The sequence below is a fragment of the Anabrus simplex genome, chromosome 5 (genome assembly GCF_040414725.1).
Source record: "Anabrus simplex isolate iqAnaSimp1 chromosome 5, ASM4041472v1, whole genome shotgun sequence".
NCBI classification, from domain to species: domain Eukaryota; kingdom Metazoa; phylum Arthropoda; class Insecta; order Orthoptera; family Tettigoniidae; genus Anabrus; species Anabrus simplex.
This window is the reverse complement of record NC_090269.1, coordinates 306615929-306638995: the sequence shown is the minus strand read 5'-3', so window position 1 is coordinate 306638995 and position 23067 is coordinate 306615929. Positions and strand designations below refer to the sequence as shown.

Here is a 23067-nt window from a genome sequence, read left to right as displayed (position 1 = left end):
AGTAGGTCGATATCACAGCCACTCAAAACCAGTATATACGCATGTATACACGTAGACATCCTACACGCTCAGCTATTACTCTGCATCACGAGCTTCGAAACACCACAAGTGTTACTGTAAGTACCCAAACTGTGCGTATCAACTCCATGATGGTGGACTGTATCCAGGAAAACCTCTCAGGACTACTCCTTCGACAACATCACAGGGTGAATCGCATTTGATGGTCTAGAGCACATCAGATTTGGACACGAGATCAGTGATGAAGTGTGAATTGGCTTAAGGGGGAGTAATAATAATAATAATAATCGTATGGCCTCAGCTACCGTGTGCAGACATTTCGATTTGACGCCATCTGGCTGTCTGCTCGTCAATTTCGACGTTCCGTTTTACTCTAGGTCCGCTAGATGGCAGACAGAGTAAACCGGATCTCTCTTGGGCGTCTATGGCTGAGATTTAATTAATTTTGTCGGGTAAATACCAAATGTATCACCAGAGATCTTTTACATGCCGACATCGTACGACATGAAGTGTCGAATGGACTTTTTTCCGCCCTTCAAAAATCCGACTACCTCTGCCGGGTTTGAACCCGCTATCTTGGGATTCGGAGGCCGACACTCTACCACGGATCCACAGAGGCAGCTTTAAGGGGGAGTATAAATGACTATTTTGTTGCAAATGTTTCATTTTCGTTCTTTTGTGCAGAAGCATTATTTGGAATTTGCTGATTAATTTGGTGTTTGATTTATTGAATTTGGTTGAGGAGGAATAAATGTCCTATACATAGGAAAACGCACTCATTTTTTCTTTGTGTTGAGGTGCACTTTTCACAAACCTGAAAGAGAGCACTGAAATTAAAATTGAGTCTGTATTCTGCCACCACAACGATCAGCAGAGCAACTTACGATAGAAATATCCTTCAAATCTGTATTATTTAATTTAATGTAAACAGCTGATGAAAAGTTTTCTCAAATAATAGCATTCAAAGCACCTGTGTAAATCATATTACTCCCACGCAACACACTTCTGATTCGCGCTGAAGTTGAATCAGCAGAAATGCAAGTAGTGATTCGCCTACAAACTTACAAGTAGCTGGCATCTCAAAGTGCCTGCTTCCAAAATGTTTATACCAACAAAACCAAAAAGGAGCAACTTAGTCTTATTTTAAGGTAAGAACAGATATGGGCTCAAAATTGGATGTTTGTAAGAAAGGAAAAAAATTGATTATGATGAATCGAGGAGTAATTTAGGTACTCTAGCAAAACTGTAAGCATTTTGAAGCTAAACGTTCTCTCCTGAGTAAGATTTTTGGGAAAATGTAGTTCAACTTAGTTTTTACAAAGACTTCATGATTCTAACAATCAGATGATTCATGACGGCTCAAATTATGTGGAAGAAACATGTGAACATTTATCAGAGTCTGTCCGGTTCCATGGCTAAATGGTTAGCGTTCTGGCCTTTGCTCACAGGGGTTCAGGGTTCGATTCCCGGCAGGGTCTGGAATTTTAACCTTAATTGGTTAATTTCGCTGGCACGGGGGCTGGGTGTATGTGTCGTCTTCATCATCATTACATCCTCATCACGACGCGCAGGTCACCTATGGGAGTCAAATAAAAAGACCTGCATCTGGCGAGCCGAACTTGTCCTCGGACACTCCCGGCACTGAAAGTCATACGCCATTTCATTTCACAGGCTGAGTTTAATGTGAAATTTTTAGCATTCACTGCCGTAAGTTTCAAAGTTAAATGTTAAGTGCAAATGTAATTGCTGAAGTGTTTAACGTGTGTCATCTGTTATAATTTAGTTTATTCATTTTTGCTAAGATATGGTAAAATATATTTTTCATTCATTAGATGTCTTTTAGTTTGTTGCAAACCCTGCGATCTCGAATTATCTGTTGCAAAATCAGCCATCTCCAAACTAAAAACAGTATATCTAATAATTCCATTCATAAAACTCTATTTCTTTCTCTCGTTTCATAAACAATTAATTACAAATATTTAAACTTACTGAAGTCATCTCTAACCCATTTGTCTACATTAGATGGTATACATTTTCGTCTCTCCTAAATATTCTGACCACTTGGAGATGGCCGCTTTTGTACTCAGGCGACTCAATTGTTTCTGAGAAAAGTGTATCTGCGAGTAACTTACACTGTACCATCGGTTTATTCTTTTTCCTTTGAGTGACTCTACATACTCAAGAATGTACTTCGAAATTTTGTGTCGGGAATTATTCGAGAAGGAATAGCAGATATCATTCCAATAAAATATTTCATGTTTGTTACTCCTTGTGCAACGAGTTTCATGGTGTGTTTCAGCTTGTCGCAGTGTATTAAGCTGGCTATCGCCCTGGGCATCCTCTTGACTTATGCACTTCAGATGTACGTCCCCGTACGCATCATATGGTCGGGCGTCGAGAAGCACTACGGTCCGTTCAAGCACCCTGTGTTCTGTGAGATAGCTTTCAGGACAGTCCTCGTTACAGTGACATGTAAGTATAGTATAATGCTTATACTAGTGCAATTTAAACACCTAACAAAAACCAAGTGAAGATCTCGATGTGATGATTACATAAACAGTATCGTTAGTAAAGGGTATAGACCTCTGCACATGGTTATGTGGGTATTTAGGGCTTGTAGTCTGTAAAGGAGACGGCATGTAAATCTCTGGTAAGAACCCAACTACAGTATGGTTCCAGTATATGAGATCCTCACAAGGATTACTTGATTCGAGTACTGGAAAAAATCGAAAGAAAAGCTGCAAAGTTTGGACTGGTAAGACTTGGGAGAAAGGAGAAGAGCTGTTAAGTTGTCAGTGGAGAGATGGCGTGGAATGACATCAGTAGACGAATAAGTTTGAGTGGTGTCTTTAAAAGCAGGAAAGATCACAATATGAAGGTAAAGATGGAATTCAAGAGGGGACAAATTCTGGGGGAAATATTCGTTTATAGGAAGGGGAGTTAGGGATTGGAATAACTTACCAAGGGAGACGTTCAATAAATTTACAAATTCTTTGCAATTATTTAAGAAAAGATTAGGAAAACAGCAGATAGGGAATCTGCCACCTGGGTGACAGCCGTAAATGCACATCAGTGGCGATTGATTGATTGATTGATTGATTGAATGATTGATTGATTGATTGATTGATTGATTGATTGATTGATTGATTTATTGATTGATTGATTGATTGATTGATTGATTGATTGATTGATTGATTGATTGATTGTTAATCTGCCTCATTTCTTTACTGTGTCGTGGGCATTCTAAGAATCTACCTTTGTCAATAATAAAAGCATATTAATCAGCTTTTTCCACAAGCCTACAAGCACAATATGAATGGGGCTTAAAAAGAAGATCATAATTCCTCGAATGGAAGCTGGCATATGTTTTCATTAATATTTTAGTTAAGAATATGTTTTAATTACACTCCAATAACATTTTAAGTAGTTAGTTAGTGAAAAGTTAATTAGTGTTTTTCAAATAGGCTACGCTTCCGAACAGAAGCTAAAAAAGACACTTAAAGACGTTTGTAACATCTTATTGGAAGAAGAGAATTTAACAATATTTTAGTTAAGAACAAGTTATTAATCACTTTTTAAACATTCTCCCCCCCCCCCTTTCCAACCGCCCCCTCACCGCCACTATCCCCCCTCCCCCTCAACAGACAAATTTTTTTAAGTTTCCCATGAGAAATTATTAAATTGTGGACACTTTTACCTTATTTACACCTACGCTTATGTAAATATAGTTGATGATGACTGCAAAGCAATCGAAACATGTACTATTAATAATTTTATAAAATTGTCAAAGGCAAATACAAGTATGGATTAGGTGGATAAATATTTCTTTGATTGTTAGATTGTCATATCGATACGTACATGAAGTGGATAGTTTGTAATACTCCTCTTAACACTCGTGCAAAAATGGATAGTCAGAGAGATTACGAATAATTGAATACTAAACTTAACCTTGTCGATTTGTTTCTCCGCCTGATTGCATCACTATGGGTTTGTACCCATCTACACTAAACATTTCGCCTTTGCATTCCTGGCTCAAGTAATCTGCCACCATCACCATGTTGAATAATGTGTAGGTTAATCCATTTTCTAGAGATGAATATCGTACATATCACAGTATATCATAAATTTCGTATTACCTTCATTAAATCAGAAGCGGGAGATCATGTTTACGACTCTAGCAGCATAGTGGACTGTTCACTGCTTCAAATAACATTCATTTTGATGTTTTATCACCACATAACTCCATGTATACACCTTTCATATCCTTTCATATCTTTGATAGCAATACACACATAAAACAAAGTAAAAACTCACTGTATGTAACAGACATGGATGATTTGCATCGTGACTTGTCGAAATTATTTACAACTAAATATTTAATTTAAAATAAATACATTCAATATAGTACGAAATAAAATATTGCATGCAACAGCCATTTAAATAAGTTTACGTTACTCGTTTGGAAATTCCCTCACTAGTAACATAAAACATCAATTTCCGGGCCGTTACATAAATAACTTCTAATATACAACTAACCATATTCATCCACTTGCTGTGAGACATGTGATCTAATGTTTCTGCATCACCTAACTTCGTTCGGATGCTCTTATTCTGGATTTATCTTTTACTCAATCTCAAAATTCCATTCAGTAATTACTCTACATCGTCTGCAAACTCAAATCAAATAATATCATCGGCAAATCTCAGGGTTTTGATTTCCTCTCCTTGAATTGTGATTCCTCTTCCACGTTCTCCTTTGAGATCCTTTTCCGCCTGTTCTATTTAGACACTGAAAAAGAGCAGACTTGCTTCGCTCCTAGATAAATTGTGTTTTTTTTTTCATTATATCTACGTATATACAGCTCGTATAACGATTCTTCAACTGTGACCGGTTCCAGACTTTGGAATTCCGTACCAGTCTGTGTCAGAGACAGTGATTCAGTAACTAAATTCAAGAGATCTCGCCGAGATTACCTGTTGAAAGCTACCGACTGACGTGTGTACTGTACAGTTGAGTGTGTGAATGGTGATAGACTGTGTTTCTGTGGTATATGTAGACCTAGTTGATAGTTGTGTAATATATGCATTTATTTTATGTCGGTGTGTAGGTGTGTGAGCAATATTATTACATATTGGTTAATGTATTGTGTACTATTTTAATTCCTTTATAAATGAGAGTGAGACCGTGAGTATTAGCACAATGTTACTCTGCTTAATCTGCAGACAAGTATTGTGAATGTAGTTAAGTGTAAGAGAAGGCAAATATATAGTTCTAAGTGATCAGATTCGTGAATTTCAAGACTGGTAGCTTATAGACGAGCTGTTCAAAAATATATTTCGTGTGTTGTAGCTTTTGAAATCCGGTGAAAGTGTTAGGGAAGAATTTCTCGGTGTAGAAGTATTTTTCAGTTGTCATTAGTCTGACGTTGTACTAACTATTCTTGGTTTTCATAGACACCAAAAACGAAACGCGAATAAAAATATTCAATAAAATCCCTGTACACAATTGTCAATACCAGATTATAACATTCTCAGTGGCTTGCAGACTGTACGCTGATAGGGATGAATTGTTTTTCGTTCAAGGTAATAGGCCACTGTGCTGTCCTTTCATTGCGATGCTCACGGTTTTAGTTATTGTTTCGGTCTTTATCGACAGCATCATCATCATCATCGTTATCACCAATATCACATTTACAGTATAATCATCATAGTCATAGGAGGGCAGTCTTCTGTAAATACCTGAGTGCATAGTTAAGAAAGAACATTATATTCTATTATTTTCGGGTTTTGTTCTTACACCACCGAAATGACGAGACATTTAGTTGATTTCTATGTTATATATCCTATATAATATAATTATAGCCAATTTTATGCTACCATATTATTTAATGCGAGGATCTCGTATGTTTTACATCATCAGGATTGTAGCTACCAGGAGCAAAATAAAAATAATTAATTAAACTTCGAGATAAGATTGTCAGTAAAATGTATTATTATTATTATTATTATTATTATTATTATTATTATTATTATTATTATTATTAATTATTATTCCAGTCATTTTGGCAGAGGCGATCCCGAAGCTTGGACTATTTATCTCGCTGGTCGGCGCTTTCAGCTCGTGTGCGCTGGCGTTGCTGTTCCCTGCCATCATCGACGTTGTGTTGCGGTGGGAAACGACGGGCCTGGGTCGCTGCAAGTGGATCCTCTGGAAGGACATCTTCATCTTCGTGGTGGGCATCGCTGGGGCTGTCACCGGCACATTCTACAGTATAGAGGCTATCATTAATGCCTTTATATGATCGTCGTAGAACTATTTCGTTTGTGTGTACCTGCGTGAAATCTTGCCAGATTTGTGCAAGTTCATGAACTACTGTATGCTTTATTTAGGCTAAGCGCAGCTATTTCGTTGAACAATACCGCCAGTTTGTCTACCTCATCTCTGGAGGCGCTACGAAAAGGCGCTTCATGGAGATCTAGCCTTCAGATAAGAAGAGAATAGCGCCGCCTAAATCAAAGAGATATTCAACCATGTCCAAGGAGTGGGCAGTTGAATTTGAGAAATCTGAGCGAAATAGAATCATCAGATCTGCTTGGATTTAGAGGATTTTTATTTGCTACATTGAAGTGAAATATATTCAATGATAAATACATTTTCGACAACACAGCATGATTCTTTGACAAATAAAACTAGGTTTGTTTTTCTGTGATTGGTAACTGGTTCGGTTGCTGCAGTCATTGAGTGCAGTAGAACTCTGTTTTTCCGGCTCAAATGGGACCAGGTCCGATTCGGATGACCGAAGCCGGATAATCGGGAAAATTCCTTAAGAGCATTAATAACACAGTTCATTGCTGTACAATTTATTGTCAATTTTACACAATTTCGCTACGCTGTTAACTGTACACACAAAAATACATGCCCGGCTGAGTGGATCAGACGGTTGAGGCGCTGGCCTTCTGACCCCAACTCGATCCTGGCTCGATCCTGGCTCAGTGCAGTGGTATCTGAAGGTGCTCAAATACGTGAGCCTCGTGTCGGTAGATTTAATGAAAACTCCTGCGGGACTAAATTCCGGCACCTCGGCGTCTCCGAAAACTGTAAAAATAGTTAGTGGAACGTAAAGCAAATAACATTATTATTATTCAAAATACATAATATGTAAATTTAATAATAAGTACAAATACAGTGGGACGGTATAAATTCGACTTCATTTGTAGTACTGTTCATAATTTCAGTTAATAAATCAGTGGCAAAGGGGAGATTTTCTCGGTCTAGAAAGTCAAGAATAACGGCCGAATGGATTCGTCGTGCTGACCACACGACACTTCGTAATCTGCAGGCCTTCGGGCTGAGCAGCGGTCGCTTGGTAGGCCAAGGTCCTTCAGGGTTGTAGTGTCATGGGGTAGGTTAGGGGAGATTTTGCCTACACCAACGTTTACACTGACAAAAACCTTTTGAGTGAGAAGGGGATTTTCTCAAAGGAAATATTTTGTTTCAAAGTAAATTCGTGCTCATGTACCCACGCTAATTCCTCATAGACAAGTGTAACAAAGTAGCACCCTTAAAACGATTGTTATATTTCAAGAGCACACAATATTCCCGGAACTGGAAGCCGTACGTTAAATAACAAATGAATGAAATTGACAAAGCTCAAATCTTTGATTTTAAAATGATTCACTTTAATTATAATTGAAATATACTTCCAGAATAGTAGTCTTGGAATTAAAGCATTTTCGTTGTGTCCCTTACACCAATATACGCAGAAGGTGTCCCTGAACAACCTCCGAAAGATTGCCGGTGGGGTTCAGATACACCCTGTATGCAGTATAGTGTTGACAAATTATGTCTAAGAAGAAGATAATTTCCTTTTGTTTTGGCCAGTCATTTCAAAAGTTCAACATTCCAAGCCTAGTTGCTTCAGCTGTAGACTTGTATTTGAGCAATTTTCTTTGCCCGCTCCTGAGAACGGCTGGCAATTTTTCATGACAAGTTCTTAAAATATCAGTCTCTTGCCGTTTTTACCCTCTTCCAATCAGCTAAGAGAAGGTCATTTGTTCATTTGAAAGCAGAACAAGAAATAAAATAATTTAGTTTAGCTTCTACTGTATTTGTCTTTCTCAAAACGTATTTCTTCATATTGATGATGGTGATCAGGTGTCTTCATATTGATGAAGGTGATCAGGTGTCTTCATATTGATGATGGAGATCAGGTGTCTTCATATTGATGATGGTGATCAGGTGTCTTAATATTGATGATGGTGATCAGGTGTCTTCATGTCGACGTCCTCTCCTGTCGACTGCATGGATGGTCCATATGTTTCTGTCTTCAGCCATATACTGTAATTCAGATCCTTCAGTGACATATTCATGTTAGATTTGATGGAGTCTATCCATCTCAATGCCGACCGCTCTCGTCTCCGAGACCCTTCCACCTTCCCAAGAATGATAGTATTTTCCAATGAATCAGAGCGTCCCATAATGTGTCCAAAATATTACAGCTGTAATCTTGTGATGGATGCCTCAAGATACCGATCTGGTTTGATATTTCGAATGACCCATGCATTTGTCTTTTTGGCTCTCCAAGGGATACCCAGTATCCTTCTCATACACAGGAGCTCAAATCCTTCGATATGCTTCCTATCTTGCTTCCTTATGGTCTAGATTTCACAACCATACGTAGCCATGGGAAAGACTAATGCCTTAAGCATTATGACTTTAGTATGCAAAGATACGTCTGAATACTTGAAGACATTACCCAGACCTTCGAATGCTGTTCTTCCAAGAGCAAGTCTTCGGCGAATTTCTGAACTGCTTGAGCCAACAAACAGAAACTATTCATATCTTTGATTATCTCATTATTTCTTATTTGTGTTATGTATTTAAAACTCTGCCTTAGAATCATGCTGTGAACAAACATGATGTGATCTGTGATCAATTAGTAATACAGACCTTATTAATAGTGATATTAAGTTCGATATTTTGTAAGTACTGTAGATATTAATATTGTTAAAGCTCGACACTCCTCGTTAAAAATGGTACTGCATTTAATAATACTTCGCTAATATAAAGTGAAAGTGGTCCTATTTTCAATACGTGAAGTAAGAGATTTGCCATATGTGTCTGAAATAAAACTGATGTGTGTCAATTGCATCAATTGAAACCTTTTTAAAATGAAGTGAGTTCTCTTGAATTTCATTCAGGAGTGATCTCTTATATTTTGTGTTGATCAGGATACATTTCCTGCAACACTCACCATGTTGATGATAAGAAGAGGAATCTGCCGTCAATATTGAAATATTTGTCGTGAGATTGTCATAATTTGGTTCAGTATCGATTAGTGAGTAAGAAATAACGCTCCTAAAGTTGATCTTTTTTTACTTTTGGAATTAACATCATTAGTGTTGTATACAGAGTCTTTCAGTGATCATGTCCACGTATTGATTCCTCAGTTTACTAGTGAGATGTTTAAACGTATAACTGAAAGTAGCTCATATAAGAACTAGAGAAATAACCCACTGCCATACCTTTATACAATTAATAAATTTAACCATTAATCAAATAGTAATTAAGACAATACGTAGAATTTTATTCGTAGGGAACTACCTTTATTTTTATCATTTTTAGGTTTCATTAAAATAACCTCCATTCAGAGCTGAAAATATTTCAGAAATATTTGTGATTAATTTCGGATAATCATATGTTCTTTTCATGTGTGTTTTTTTTTTGCGTTATCCTTACGAATAATATGTTTTGTGTTCTCGAACCATCCCATCACAAGAAACAGACTTTTGGCAATTCTAATGTTATTATATTTCATTTATGTGCCCCTTACAGCATTTGCAATATTTTTACATGCTCTAATGCATATTCAATATTCCCTTTTTCGATGGCTCAGAAATGTTAGGGTATTTCGACGAGATATCTGAAAGTGAATTTTTCAGAGATGTTTCACTTCTATGCTGAGGAATCGATAACTTGTTAACACATGTATTTCTAGTACAATAAATGCGATATTTTCAGTCTTTTGTATTTTATTAATTTAATGTACTGTATAATTTTGGGAGAGTAACACTGAATGAGGTCAGTATGATAGAGTAAATATCGTCGGCTTACTGCGAAAAGTTGGTAAGCCGACGATGTAAGTAATGATTCTTTTCCCTCAATGACTCCTCATTTCTGTATAAAATGTGAGGTCAAAATCACGAAGCAGTACATCTATTTACAAAATGAGTTACCGTGAACTAAAGTGACTTTGCTCCACATCAAGGGATAATTTTTCATATTCTGCTTGAAATGGGAGCCACAATGTCAAAGAAAATTACTTATTTTCGTAAATATATAATAAAATGTTAAAAGAATCCCTAGTGAACATAGTATTACGTTGTGTTTGCTACGTATTCAGGCTGGTTTGGTCCTCAGCACCTTTGCCATCAGCTGTCATGGACGACCTAGACGTCACTGAAAGTCATACTATAGAAATGAGGAGTGATGTAGTTTCCCGTTGCTTTCAACATCACGCCTGAAGTTGTTACAAACCCAATGAAATGCTCGCACCAATCGACACTATCAGCGACATTTTCACACCATTCACAACTGGGACTGACTGCATAGCATAACTCACTCACTTTCATATAGACAAAACCAAGCTTGAGTCTGTCACAGTTTACTGAAAGTAACAAATTTAATCTACCCAATACCAGAAGACACGCTATAAACATATCAGTAATGATGCTGTGGGTACTTTATAGCTGAATTTTGCTCTATGATTATTATTATTATCATTTCGTATGGCAAAACAGGGATACATTATAAGTACATATAAATACATATTTCTTAAATAAGTATGTGATTTACAAGTCAGCATTTAAAACTTAATGTCCAGACTTTTCAGCCAGTCCACTGCTTCTGTAGAGGCACTATGTAATTCTTTAATGGATCCACTGAATCTTCTTTTTGGGCAGTCCATAACAACGTGCTGGATGGTCTGAGGCACATTATCACAGTCGCAGAATGGGTCTTCAGATTTTCCCCACTTGTGAAGCCAGAATTTACACCTTGCATGGTTTGTTCTGATTGATTTTGCTCTATGATATAATCTAGCAATTAATTCCATGAATGAGCACGAAATGATTTCTTTCATGTGTGAACCACTTGCTTCAATAGTATGAACCTTAGTTTTGCATTCGTCTTCGTTTCTTCATTCTAAAATCAATGCATTTGTTACGTATTACCTTGACTATGTTTATTCCAACCTATAGAAACTTCGTTTTAGCCGTAGATTCCAGCTTTGGGCTTATACTCGCTTTCTAGTAATTTATTTGGACTTTTTTACAATGCATCAAAATTCGTAAATTGTCCACCACCAAACTTTACGTATTTTTTTAAAACTTATAGTCCAGTTTTAAATTGTCTGATGTTTTCTGATAGATCTCGTCAAGACAAATCAAAGTACTCCTGAAATATCTCTGCGTGACATATCAATGCCAAACTACCACTGACTTTCGACTGCCAAAACACGCCTTAACTGGGCAGTCATCATGTGACGACGACATACGCATTGCCTCAGCTATCGCGGTCACTTATTGTGTTCGCAGTTTTCTACATTACAGCAATTCACAAATCATTCCCGCTTGTGTAATGCTTGTTGAGCTATAGATGCCTTTTGCATTACATGAACAGCGTCACATCTATTTTATTCCGAATACCACCGACCCTAAATTAAATGATGTTTCATGTCAAAGGTTACGTCCAGTGGTTCGGACTGTACGTAAAACATGATGGTCCATAACAAATATTACGACGTCTACTGTCGCGTAAAACTAAACTCACTTGTTACTGACAATAAGTTCAAGTTTCTTGCTGTTACTCAGCTACTTTACTTTCACAGCATCACGTTGTTCTAATAGAAAAGCAGTCATTATGATGGCATTCCTCTTAGTATTGGAGTTCCATTCTCCACTGCTCTGGAACGGTCATGCTTTCTCTCCACACTTGCTCCTCGTCAAGACGTGATCATTGCTGTGACTGGCTGAAACGCAACATCTGCTGTGACGGTAAGAACAATTTCCATTACATTATAACACATGTCTCGCTAACTTCTTAGTAACAAACTAAACGGGAGACATTTGAGTAAACCAGGACAAAAATATATATTAGGTTCTTTCCAACACGCAGTTTGCTGTCAGTACATGGCCGCATCCACATACCGCTCTAAACGCATGCGGTGACTTCGTATCGGTTCCGGGATTGATATATGGTTGGGTTGTGTTGGAATGGATTCTCGTTCGTGAACTCCAAGGAATAGGAGTAACGCAATTACTATACTAACCTGGTGTAATGCCGATATTTTCCCATATTGCCCGTAATGTCTTTTATGATGCTTACTTCTTTCATATCGATTTGTAATATCTTGAGCAACTCCTCGCCTAATGCGGAAATGCTCGAAAAACTAATTTTCATTATACTGAGGAACAGTTTCTTCTGAAAAACACATCGTATTTCAATTATATTTTGTTTCGCCTGGTAGCTTTCGTGCCTTCATAAATAAAAGGCCTAACGTAACACAATACGTAAATAAATAAAGAAAGATGTTTAATTACCGTCACCTAAATAATTTTCATTTCTTTCTCTTTTTGCGAAAAATAGTACCTCCTCTTCTTCACTGGATGAAGAGTGCAAAAAAATCGTCGTCACTATCCATCCTAACCTCAGTAACCAAACAGTTGATTAATTTATTAATGAGAGAAGAGCGCGCAATGTGTGTAAGACGCTCATAGCACTCCTTTGGGCGGGGATGGAGAGGGAGTGAAGTATAAAAGTAATAGCCCCGGAGATCTCCGTAGTACAGCGACCAGCGGTTGCCGACGGACCTCAGTTTTTACGTACTGGATTAGGTTTCAGCATTTTGCGGAGTCTGTTACCTATAGTTCAAACTATTTTCTATCAAATCATGGAATAGTAGTATCACTGATGTTATTAGTGCCGATATTTTGGTCCACTTTTACGATCATTGTAACCATGAAAACAACCTATATACTGTACACAATTGTCAAGATGGTGCGCCCACGACTTGAAAAAACTTCTCAACATTTATACTCTGATTCATTATATGATGTGCGACATGAGTGACAAGCCTTGAGAATTATAATTCTTGATAATTATAGTAGTTTCTTTTATGCATCGCGTATTTCCTTGATCATTTGTAATAGTTACGAAATGTCGGATCAAACAAATACATTCAATAATATTTATATTTGTGGTACTATCTAGCGGAAGTGTACTTACACTAAAACTGCAGCTTTGTGAAGGGAGCAGGTATATGTAGGTGGGAATGAAGGATAAACATGGTAGCAAAAGATCTTAGAGGTCGACGCTAATTATTAACTAATATTTAGAGGTCCCAATGAAGAAAAGAAGAAGATACACAATAATTCCAAACATGACAAATAATTTATACGTACTTAAGTAAATACAACAGTGATATAAATATCTAATGAAGTCAGTCACACCGATAGTATGAGTAACTATAGCCAGTTTCTGATAACCCGTACGAAGAACGGGTACTTCTGCTAGTATTTAATATAATGCAAGATTAAAACCCAATAAGCTCAGAAAGAAGGCAGGACAACCTGCGGATATTGTTAGATGAAGCAGTTGAAGGAGTCCCACAGCACAGGCCCAGGAAGTGCATATACTTTTTCCAAAGAGGCTTAATTAAATGTTGCTTTTTCCGTAGGCGATTTTCAGATGAGACTTGTTTGAGTTTTTTTCTATATTTCCTCCTACAGCACTATTCCAACTATTCCAATATCATCTTTAACTGACAGTAAATGTACGAGTTTCAAAGTGAATCAAGTTTTAACGACTTCTGGTGAATTCCTTTAGCTCGGTAATGAAATGGCGTATGGCTTTTAGTGCTGGGAGGTGTCCGAGGAATTCGGCTCGCCAGGTGCAGGTCTTTTGATTTGACTCCCGATCTGCGCGTCGTGATGAGGATGAAACGATGATGAAGACGACACATACACCCAGTCCCCGTGCCAGGGGAATTAACCAATTATGGTTAAAATTCTCGACCGTGCCGGGAATCGAACCCGGGACCTCTGTGACCAAAGGCCAGCACGCTAACTATTTAGCCATGGAGCCGAACTTTAGCTCGGTGACTGGAGGTTTGTGTTCCTCTCAGTACATATCTTCATTTACACACAACAAATAATCACACTACCAACCATCACAGGAACACGCAATAGCAACTCTCCGTGACAGGTTTGATGTCAGGGAAGTCGTCCGGTAGTAAAACTGGACAAGGACGCCGGGTTTTGAAAATTAGTGGGAGTGCTCCAACTCACAGTCCAACCGAGCAAGTGGCTGCGCGGTTTGTGTCACGTAGCCATCAGCTTGCATTCGGGCGGTAGTGGGTTCGAACCATTATGTCCACAGCCCAGAAGGGCACCAGGCAAATGCTATGGAAGTACTTTAATTAAGTCCACGGTCGCTTCCTTCCCACTCCTAGCCCATCGTTGCCATAACGCCTATCTGTATCGGTGCGACGTAAATCAAATTGTAGTAACTCACAGTCCAAAAGTGGGGAAGGCCACAGAAAATTTCGAAATTTAACCCTCATGGAAATGCAGTTTTAGGCGGTTTTGAATGAGTAATAGGCCTACTTGATGGAAAACAAACTGTTGTTTCATTAGCAACAATAATGAGTAAGTACAAACAAAAATCCACGTAAGTCCACACAAAAGGTAAACGCGAGTTTTAATAATGGAACAGTACGAGATTTTAAATGTAATTTTACATTTGAATTAAAATGATGGAAGCTAAAGAAATACAAATTTTGTCTCTAAAATGTGGATATTGATAACAGTCAAGTTTTCTCGTAGAATGACACCAAACTTGTTTTAAAAAAAAGTAAATTGCCACAAATGTGGCATTTATTATTAGTCTAATAATAAAAGAGAAACTGAAAGTCTTAAGTCGTTAGTACAAAATTTAAAATCTTCGTCGGATTTCTAACTCTCACTCGAAAATAGGGTGTTCCTACGAATAGTCGATCTTTTGATGAAACTGTAGGTGCATATGGCCCTCAGCCTACACCAAAAATGAATACCAGGTTAGTTCCTGGGGGCGAAGGCGGTCGGGCGTAGAGCTAACCACTCTACCCCATCAAGCGCCGAGGTAGTGGAAACCTTTACCTTCCACCCCTCCAAGGGCCTTCATGGCCTGTACGGAGATGACTTTGCTTTGCTTTGATGAAAATGTTCGACACAGTTTTGACGTTCAATTTTTTTCTTGATTATGGACATGCATGATTGCATCTGAGTCAGTTCAAAAACTCAGCATGTCCATGTTAATGTGAATTGAGAAAAACGCGAAAAACTGTTATCATAGTTAATATCAGGATTAAACCGATGTGTATTATGATAAAGGCAATTGTTATAATTGAAATAACAACAAAGACAATAATGTAGGATTTAACTAAGTATTAATGAATGTTTGCTGGACATGTTGAGTTTTGGAAATTACAGTACAAGTGGTCGTGTTCGGTATTAGAACAAACAATAGACACACTGTGGTTTGCAATGGATCCTATGGGGAGTTCCAGACTTAATACAACTAAACATTCTTATTTTTAAGTTAAAGATAGCCCTTATTTGATGACAGTGCTATATTTTACCGCGGAAAAGTGGGAAAATTTTCATTTTCAGTGATTATTTCAACATTGAGAGAAAATTAATATTGTCTTATTTGAGAACACTTTCAAATAGCTTCGCTGTCAATCATTGGGTCATCTTCCTCGTCCTATTGTTCTTCCTGCTATTGGAAGTTCTGTCGTCTAGAATTTGCCAGTTCCTTGTAGAAGTTGAGATCTGGATTAGATTCGTATTCACTACCATAATGCTTTTTGAGTAGATGTAGAACATCATTGAATTTTGTAACTTTAGGTAAAATACAGAGGTGTATTGAGTCACAGAATATTTTGTTTATGTTCTTGCCTCTTCTGCAAAAACCTTTCGGCTCCCCCAGGTTTGTGAAATATGTTGCTTCGCCTTGAATGGTAACTGCGGTTGTGTTCCTTTGTATGATTAATCTTTCCGTAAGACAAATTTGAAATGCCAGTTAGCAGTGACTCCCTTCTCCCAGTTAAAAAATATCGGAGCAGATTAAAGATCGAAATTTCTGAAAAAATATGTCTATGAATCCTCTTGCTTTATAATTATTTTCCGTCTTCGGATTTATTTATGAATGCGACCAAATAGTCTGTCTGGTGGTGTGAAAGGATCTGATGGTACCAGAAAAACCACAAGTGCGGTTTTCATGTGATTTGGAGTGTCACTTTTCAACCACTTATTTAACATACCCATCATAATTTTATTTTTGTTTTGCCACCCCTGCGACCATCGACCATCATTTTTTTTTTTTCAGGAACTGGAAAAAATCCAAAGAAAGGCAGCTCGATTTGTTCTGGGCGATTTCCGACAAAAGAGTAGCGTTACAAAAATGTTGCAAAGTTTGGGCTGGGAAGACTTGGTAGAAAGGAGACGAGCTGCTCGACTAAGTGGTGTGTTCCGAGCTGTCAGTGGAGAGATGGAGTGGGAGGACATCAGTAGACGAATAAGTTTGGATGGTGTCTTTAAAAGAAGGAAAGATCACAATATGAAGATAAAGTTGGAATTCAAGAGGACAAATTGGGGCAAATATTCGTTTAAAGGAGGGGAGTTAGGGATTGGAATAACTTACCAAGGGAGATGTTCAATAAATTTCCAATTTCTTTGCAATCATTTAAGAAAAGGCTAGGAAAACAACAGATAGGGAATCTGCCACCTGGGCGACTGTCCTAAATGCAGATCAGTAGTGATTGATTGATTGATTGATTGACGAATAGTATGCACAGTCGCAGGGAAGACCGTGTTATTTAATCTGCGATAAACACAAAAAAGCCATTTCGTTGGAGCTTTTAAAGCCGTTTCTTTCTCTCCAGCAATAAATGAATGTGTTTTCTTTCTATTGTGCTATCGTAGATGCCCTTTGCATACTGTAAAATTATAATTGTAAAGCTGGCGACTTAGGCAGCTTAGTCGGGAATCTTTTGCATCACATGAGTAAGTAATTTCAGTATCATCCTGTGTTCGTGAGTGTCTAAAATGCCTTTGCAAGTAATTTGTAATAACCAAGTTCAGCTAGAAACTTATCCTTCAGTGCTATATTCCTATCAATCTTCCTACTACGTCGTGGCTCGGCAGCTATTATGCGATTTTCAAAAGCTCTAATCTCTTGTTCATCCATTTCACTACTTATAAGAGCTACGAGAGTGAGCACACTGGCTTTTCTATAATGAAAGAAGTCACTGTCGATACATTGAACTACGCATTTAAACAGCAAACCTTACTTACAACAATAAGCTTCCTTTTGTTACCAGGTTATTTTGAACATGTCAAGTTACGAAACAGAACATGTTGTGGACATATTCAGTTTTGGAACAGAACTGAAATTTTAAGATTTAATATCTAAGCGATAAGAGGAGTAGTGGAACAAAACATTACCACGTATTAAGAGAGCCCCAAAGATTATAGAACATAAACTATCTTATTCTTTAATTTTTGTGGACATGTTGAGTTTTGTAACTAACTGATTCATTTGATTATAGGAGTGCATGGTTGAATTGTAGTTGAATTTTCCTTCCGTCATGGTATTGCGCAGGTAAGTTTTGAATCTACTGAAGGCGGAAAAACAAACGGTCTAATATACATGTAAAATAGATGTAAAATGATCTACCTCTGGAATCAGTTATCCTTTCTGAAGTTTTGGATGAATCGTATCTAATTAATAAAATAAAATATCCATATAACTCACTTCTGATTGGGAATAAAGAAAACAAGAGTTTCTTTGTGGGCTCCTCAGCCCCCCGTTGGTAATATAGGGACGAAAATATCCTTTTCCTCTCGTTATTTTTTTCTCATACTTATCCTCACATTAATCCGCACATCTGACAGATCTGTAAAAATCCGTGGGTCTCATGAAAGTGAACACCAGACTTCCTTCAATAAGGCCAAAATTATATTTATTTATTTATTTATTTATTTATTTATTTATTTATTTATTTATTTATTGTTCAGCAGGCATTTTTGCCCACTTACAGAACATTCCCATTTTTTTATTTCTAATTTTATAATAATTTACAATAAAAATTAAAATATAAACCTAATATTATACTTATGAACTATGGTAAGTGTGAGTTTCAACTTATTATTTTAATTTCTCCTAAAATATACATTATTAATCTAAATTAATCTCACAATTATGCTACTCTATTTACTTTATGTCTTCTCTCTGTGCGAGTTCCCTTCTGACTGACCTTAACAAGATACTCTCGTCGTGAAATATGTCCACGTTTGGCATTTTATTAATTAACTGACATATTCTGTTTAATGGTGAATTCATGTGGTGATTTGTGTTTGACCTTTTAACAAAGAAAGTTAAATTATTTCTATTGCTTCCAAACGGTGCATATAAATTTATTTGGTGGAGTAACTCTCGGTTATCTGCTTTACCTTTGAGAATTCTGTATTTTACACACACGTATGCAGAAAATGTAGTACTAACTTGATGAGGGAAAATTCGGACGAGTGTACTTAAAAATCTTTTAAGTTCAGGTGATGCAATAATAGCGACGCGGACATCCTCCATCTTGTGGTAAAATCGGAGCTCGAAGCGTGCGGTAAAATTAGTTCTTTATAACTCGGGGTAAGTAGTGATACCACATAGCAGAAGGCGTCGTTAGTTTCGTCTATTTTCTAAATATCTCACATCATTCAAACAAGGTTAAAGCGTACTTCAAACTCAAACAAGAAGAAATAATGAATCAAAAGTAATCGAACAAACCAAGAGTATCTTATTTGATACAGGTTATTTTGAACATGTCAAGTTACGAAACAGAACATGTTGTGGACATATTCAGTTTTGGAACAGAACTGAAATTTTAAGATTTAATATCTAAGCGATAAGAGGAGTAGTGGAACAAAACATTACCACGTATTACATACATGGTATGAAACTGGAGGCGATCGAGCGCCACAAGCCACAACTGAGTATTCTACTGCTCCCTTCTAGCTTATGGAGGTAGATACACGATAAGACACTCAAGAAGATGTAATCGAATCGAAGAAACTTTGAAGATATTGTGATTTTACAACATTCGGAAAAGAAGAGCCCAGAAGAAAGGAAAAAATAAAATTTTATTTAACCCAATTTCTGCCCATTCGTGTATTTCTAACACACACGTGACGTATTTTACGCCGTAAAGATCTGTGGCCGTAGCTGCAACGTAGTCTCAATCCATTTTTGAGCGATGTTTTTGTCTCATGATTACTACGAATCCTGAGGTGTTCTTCTGATTAACCTTTCAGAGCGGGAAAATTTCAATGGTCAACCTTCCTGGATGCGGGAGGAACTTCAATATTTTTTTTTTTCTTTTACTGTTGGTTATACTTCGTTCCGACGCAGGTAGGGTTTATGACGGCAATGTGACAGGAAATGGCTAGGAGTGGGAAGGAATCGACTGTTTCCTTAATTAAGGCACAGCCTCGGCATTTGCCTGGTGTGGAAAGGTGAAACCACAAGAAACAATCTCAGCGCTGCCGACAGTGGGGTTCTAACAAACTATCTCCCGAATACAAGCTGATAGCTACGTGATCGGTACTGCATTTAAATGATGAGTGTTCTAATGTGACATGAGCACATGACATTTCTTCTCCTTTCTTAATCCGTTTATCGTCCAGGGTTGGTTTCTCCCTCGGACTCAGCAAGGGATCCCACCTCTACCGCCTCAAGGACAGTGTCCTGGAACGATGGACTTTAGGCCGGGGGATAGTCTAAAACTGGGGAGAAAGTCCAGTATCTCCCCCAGACGGCCTCCCGTGCTATACTGAATAGGAGCCTTGTCGGCATTGGGAACATTGGAAGGGATAGACAAAGAAGAGGAAAGAAGTGGCTATAGCCTTAAGTTAGGTACCATCTCGGCATTTGCCTCGAGAGGAAGTGGAAAGCACGGAAAACCACATCGAGGATGGCTGAGGGGGGAATCGAATCCCCCATCCCCCATCACCTCTACTCAGTTGACCTCCCGAGCCTGAATGGACCCCATTCCACCTCTCGTCCCACTTTTCAAATTTCGTGGCAGAGCCGGGAATCGAACTCGGGTCTCCGGGGATGGCAGCTAATCACACTAACCACTACACCACAGAGGTGGACATACAATTAACTTTTTACACTTTAAAATAATAATCCTTTATTTAAAAGTGTGTTAAATTCAAAAATACCGACATTTTCATTTTGATTTAGCGCGTTTACACATAATTTTCATTCATAGTTTGATACAATAACTATATTTGTTTAAAAATGTGTTAAAATCGAAAATATCTATATTTTGTTTTGAATTTGAGAGACAAAAATATTTACGTTTTTGTTTTTATACTTCTTTTTTTATCTATTTTTCCTCCAGGGTCGTTTTTTTTCCCTCGGACTCAACGAGGGATCCCACCACTACCGCCTCAAGGGCAGTGTCCTGGAGCTTCAGACTCTGGGTCGGGGATACAACTGGGGAGGATGACCAGTATCTCGCTCAGGCGGCCTCACCTGCTATGTTGAACAAGGGCCTTGCGGGGGATGGGAAGATTGGAAGGGATAAACAAGGAAGAGAGAAGGAAGCGGCCGTGGCCTTAAGTTAGGTACCATCCCGGTATTTTCCTGGAGGAGAAGTGGGTAACCACGGAAATCCACTTTCAAGGTTGCTGAGGTGGGAATCGAACCCACCTGTACTCAGCTGACCTCCCGAGGCTGAGTGGAACCCGCTCCAGCCCTCGTACCACTTTTCAAATTTCGTGGCAGAGCCGGGAATCGAACTCGGGTCTCCGGGCGTGGCAGCTAATCACACTAACCACTACACCACAGAGGCGGACTCAAATTTATACAATATTTAATTTTCGTTCATTCTTAAAAGTCAATTAAATACACTTTATGCTTAAATGCATGTTTACCATGAGAAAACAGTCTTTCCGACGTTGCTCTTTGGAGTGAACACTTTAGCCTGATCCCGCTGATTAGTTGTTCACTTATGGGTTATCTGCCCGGAGCCGCCGGGAGGCGCCTGGTGAGCTGTTGTGCTGCAAAAGTACGGCTTAATTCATGTCTGCATTGTGTATTTTTATAAACATAAAAAGAAAAGCAACACACTGTCAGGCAAAGAACAGCTTATTTACATGCGGTTGTTCATGATTCAGGTGTTCAGCCGCTGTCGGCGACGTGACCTTTGCCTCCGGTGCCCGAACTTTCACTGTTGCCCTTGGAGATTGCACTGTCACGGTGATATATTGCATGTAACGAAGTTGTCTACTAACAAGGGTCATGGCCCATGGCTCTGTGTCGACCTCACTTGAACTGAAACACCAGCCATTTGTTTACATTTTACTATCTATACGTCTTTATTCCTCTAGTGATTGATTGATTGATTACCAGTAAAGAATATGTAGTGATCAACTACGTGAAGGTCTTCTCTCACTTCAATGACGATGCACTTCATATTCCCTAAGAGCGAGGATACCAGACGCAGGGTAAACCAAACCGGATGAGTAGAGGCATGAGTTTTTTCGCATTAATTTATCAATGATTTCCCAAAAATGAACCAATATTTTCCTTTATTTAGCGAAATGGGTCTTTCCCATCGCCTTGAAAATGAAATGAAAATCCACAGCCTGTTTCCAGTCATTTGAACGGGTCAGGAATGGAATGAATGAAGCCCACTTCTAGCGGCGAGGTTGGGAATTGTGCCGACTGCCGAAGCCTGTCGCGCTCCTCTGGGGCAATGATTAATGAATTATTAATGAAATGAAATGATATTGGAAAGTGTTGCTGGAATGAAAGATGACAGGGAAAACCGGAGTACCCGGAGAAAAATCAGTCCCGCCTCCGCTTTGTCCAGCACAAATCTCACATGGAGTGACCGGGATTTGAACCACGGAACCCAGCGGTGAGAAGCCGGCGCGCTGCCGCCTGAGCCACGGAGGCTCTCCCCGTCGCTTGAATTTCGCTTTAATCATTTTCCAAAATTATTCACAACATGTTTCATTCGTGTGATTTGTAAATTATTTATGTGTGAGAGATACCATAAATTGAAAAAAAAACTATAATCATTCATTATTCCTTATGTAATCTTCATTAGAACTATAATATTGCCCTAACCAACATAATGGCCTGCATAATAAATTACCCTTTCATCGTACATGGCCATACCATTAAGACAGAGGTTCTCAAACTATTATGGGACTGTAATCCTGACTCATGTCTAAAAGGTCAATACACTCCAACAAAAATTCCTTAAATGTTGGGTTAAAAATGATTACCTATCTAATTATGAAGGCATTTTAATAGATTATAAAGCATTATGTTAAATACAGATCGTAAACAAGAATAGATTGTGAAATTAAATTACTTTTATAACACACTACAAGAAATCAAGAGTTTGTGTCTGTATCAAGTATAATACAGTGATAATAAAGTAACCCAAGTTACCCTGCTTGTATGAAAGTTTCACAAAACGCTAGATCTTAGCCTCAATATCAAATTAATAAATAGGGATGAAATATTTTCCGATCTTAATTCTGGAATTCAAACAATGCGAACCATCAAAATTTCAATGAGATGGGAGTGTCTGCATGGCGTGACACAGTTTTCTCATGTGTCGTAGTCCAGGTGAAATTTTCAATTTTCTTATTTATTTCCATATTTCAATTTTTCTTCATATTCTCCCTGAAAGCTACTAGCGCACCTTACTAAAATTCTCACACCGTACCCCTAGGGTACGCGTACCACTGTTTGAGAACAACTGCACTAGGGATCTCCTGGACAATTAAAACGAACAGGTATTTGTATTGAATTGAGAAATACTTATTCTGTCTTCCAGTTATCTTTACACGCTTAATATTGGAATACAATTCAAGCTCGTTTCGTTCTTATCGCAAAACAATTAAATTTCGCTTTTCGCTTTAATTTGC

The 23067-nt window shown here is 38.0% G+C and overlaps 1 protein-coding gene across 4 annotated transcripts in view; it reads left to right on the top strand.

Moving 5' to 3' along the window:
• Window positions 1–10041, top strand: part of LOC136874023 (proton-coupled amino acid transporter-like protein pathetic) — a 435495-nt gene extending 425454 nt beyond the window's left edge. For all 4 annotated transcript variants that reach the window (XM_067147500.2, XM_067147502.2, XM_067147505.2 and 1 more), the window contains 2 exons: window positions 2318–2490; window positions 6076–10041. In XM_067147500.2, coding sequence (XP_067003601.2) covers window positions 2318–2490; window positions 6076–6320 — 418 coding nt within the window. In that variant the 3' untranslated portion in view covers window positions 6321–10041. The remainder of the gene's footprint in view (window positions 1–2317; window positions 2491–6075) is intronic.
• Window positions 10042–23067: the final 13026 nt, after the last annotated feature.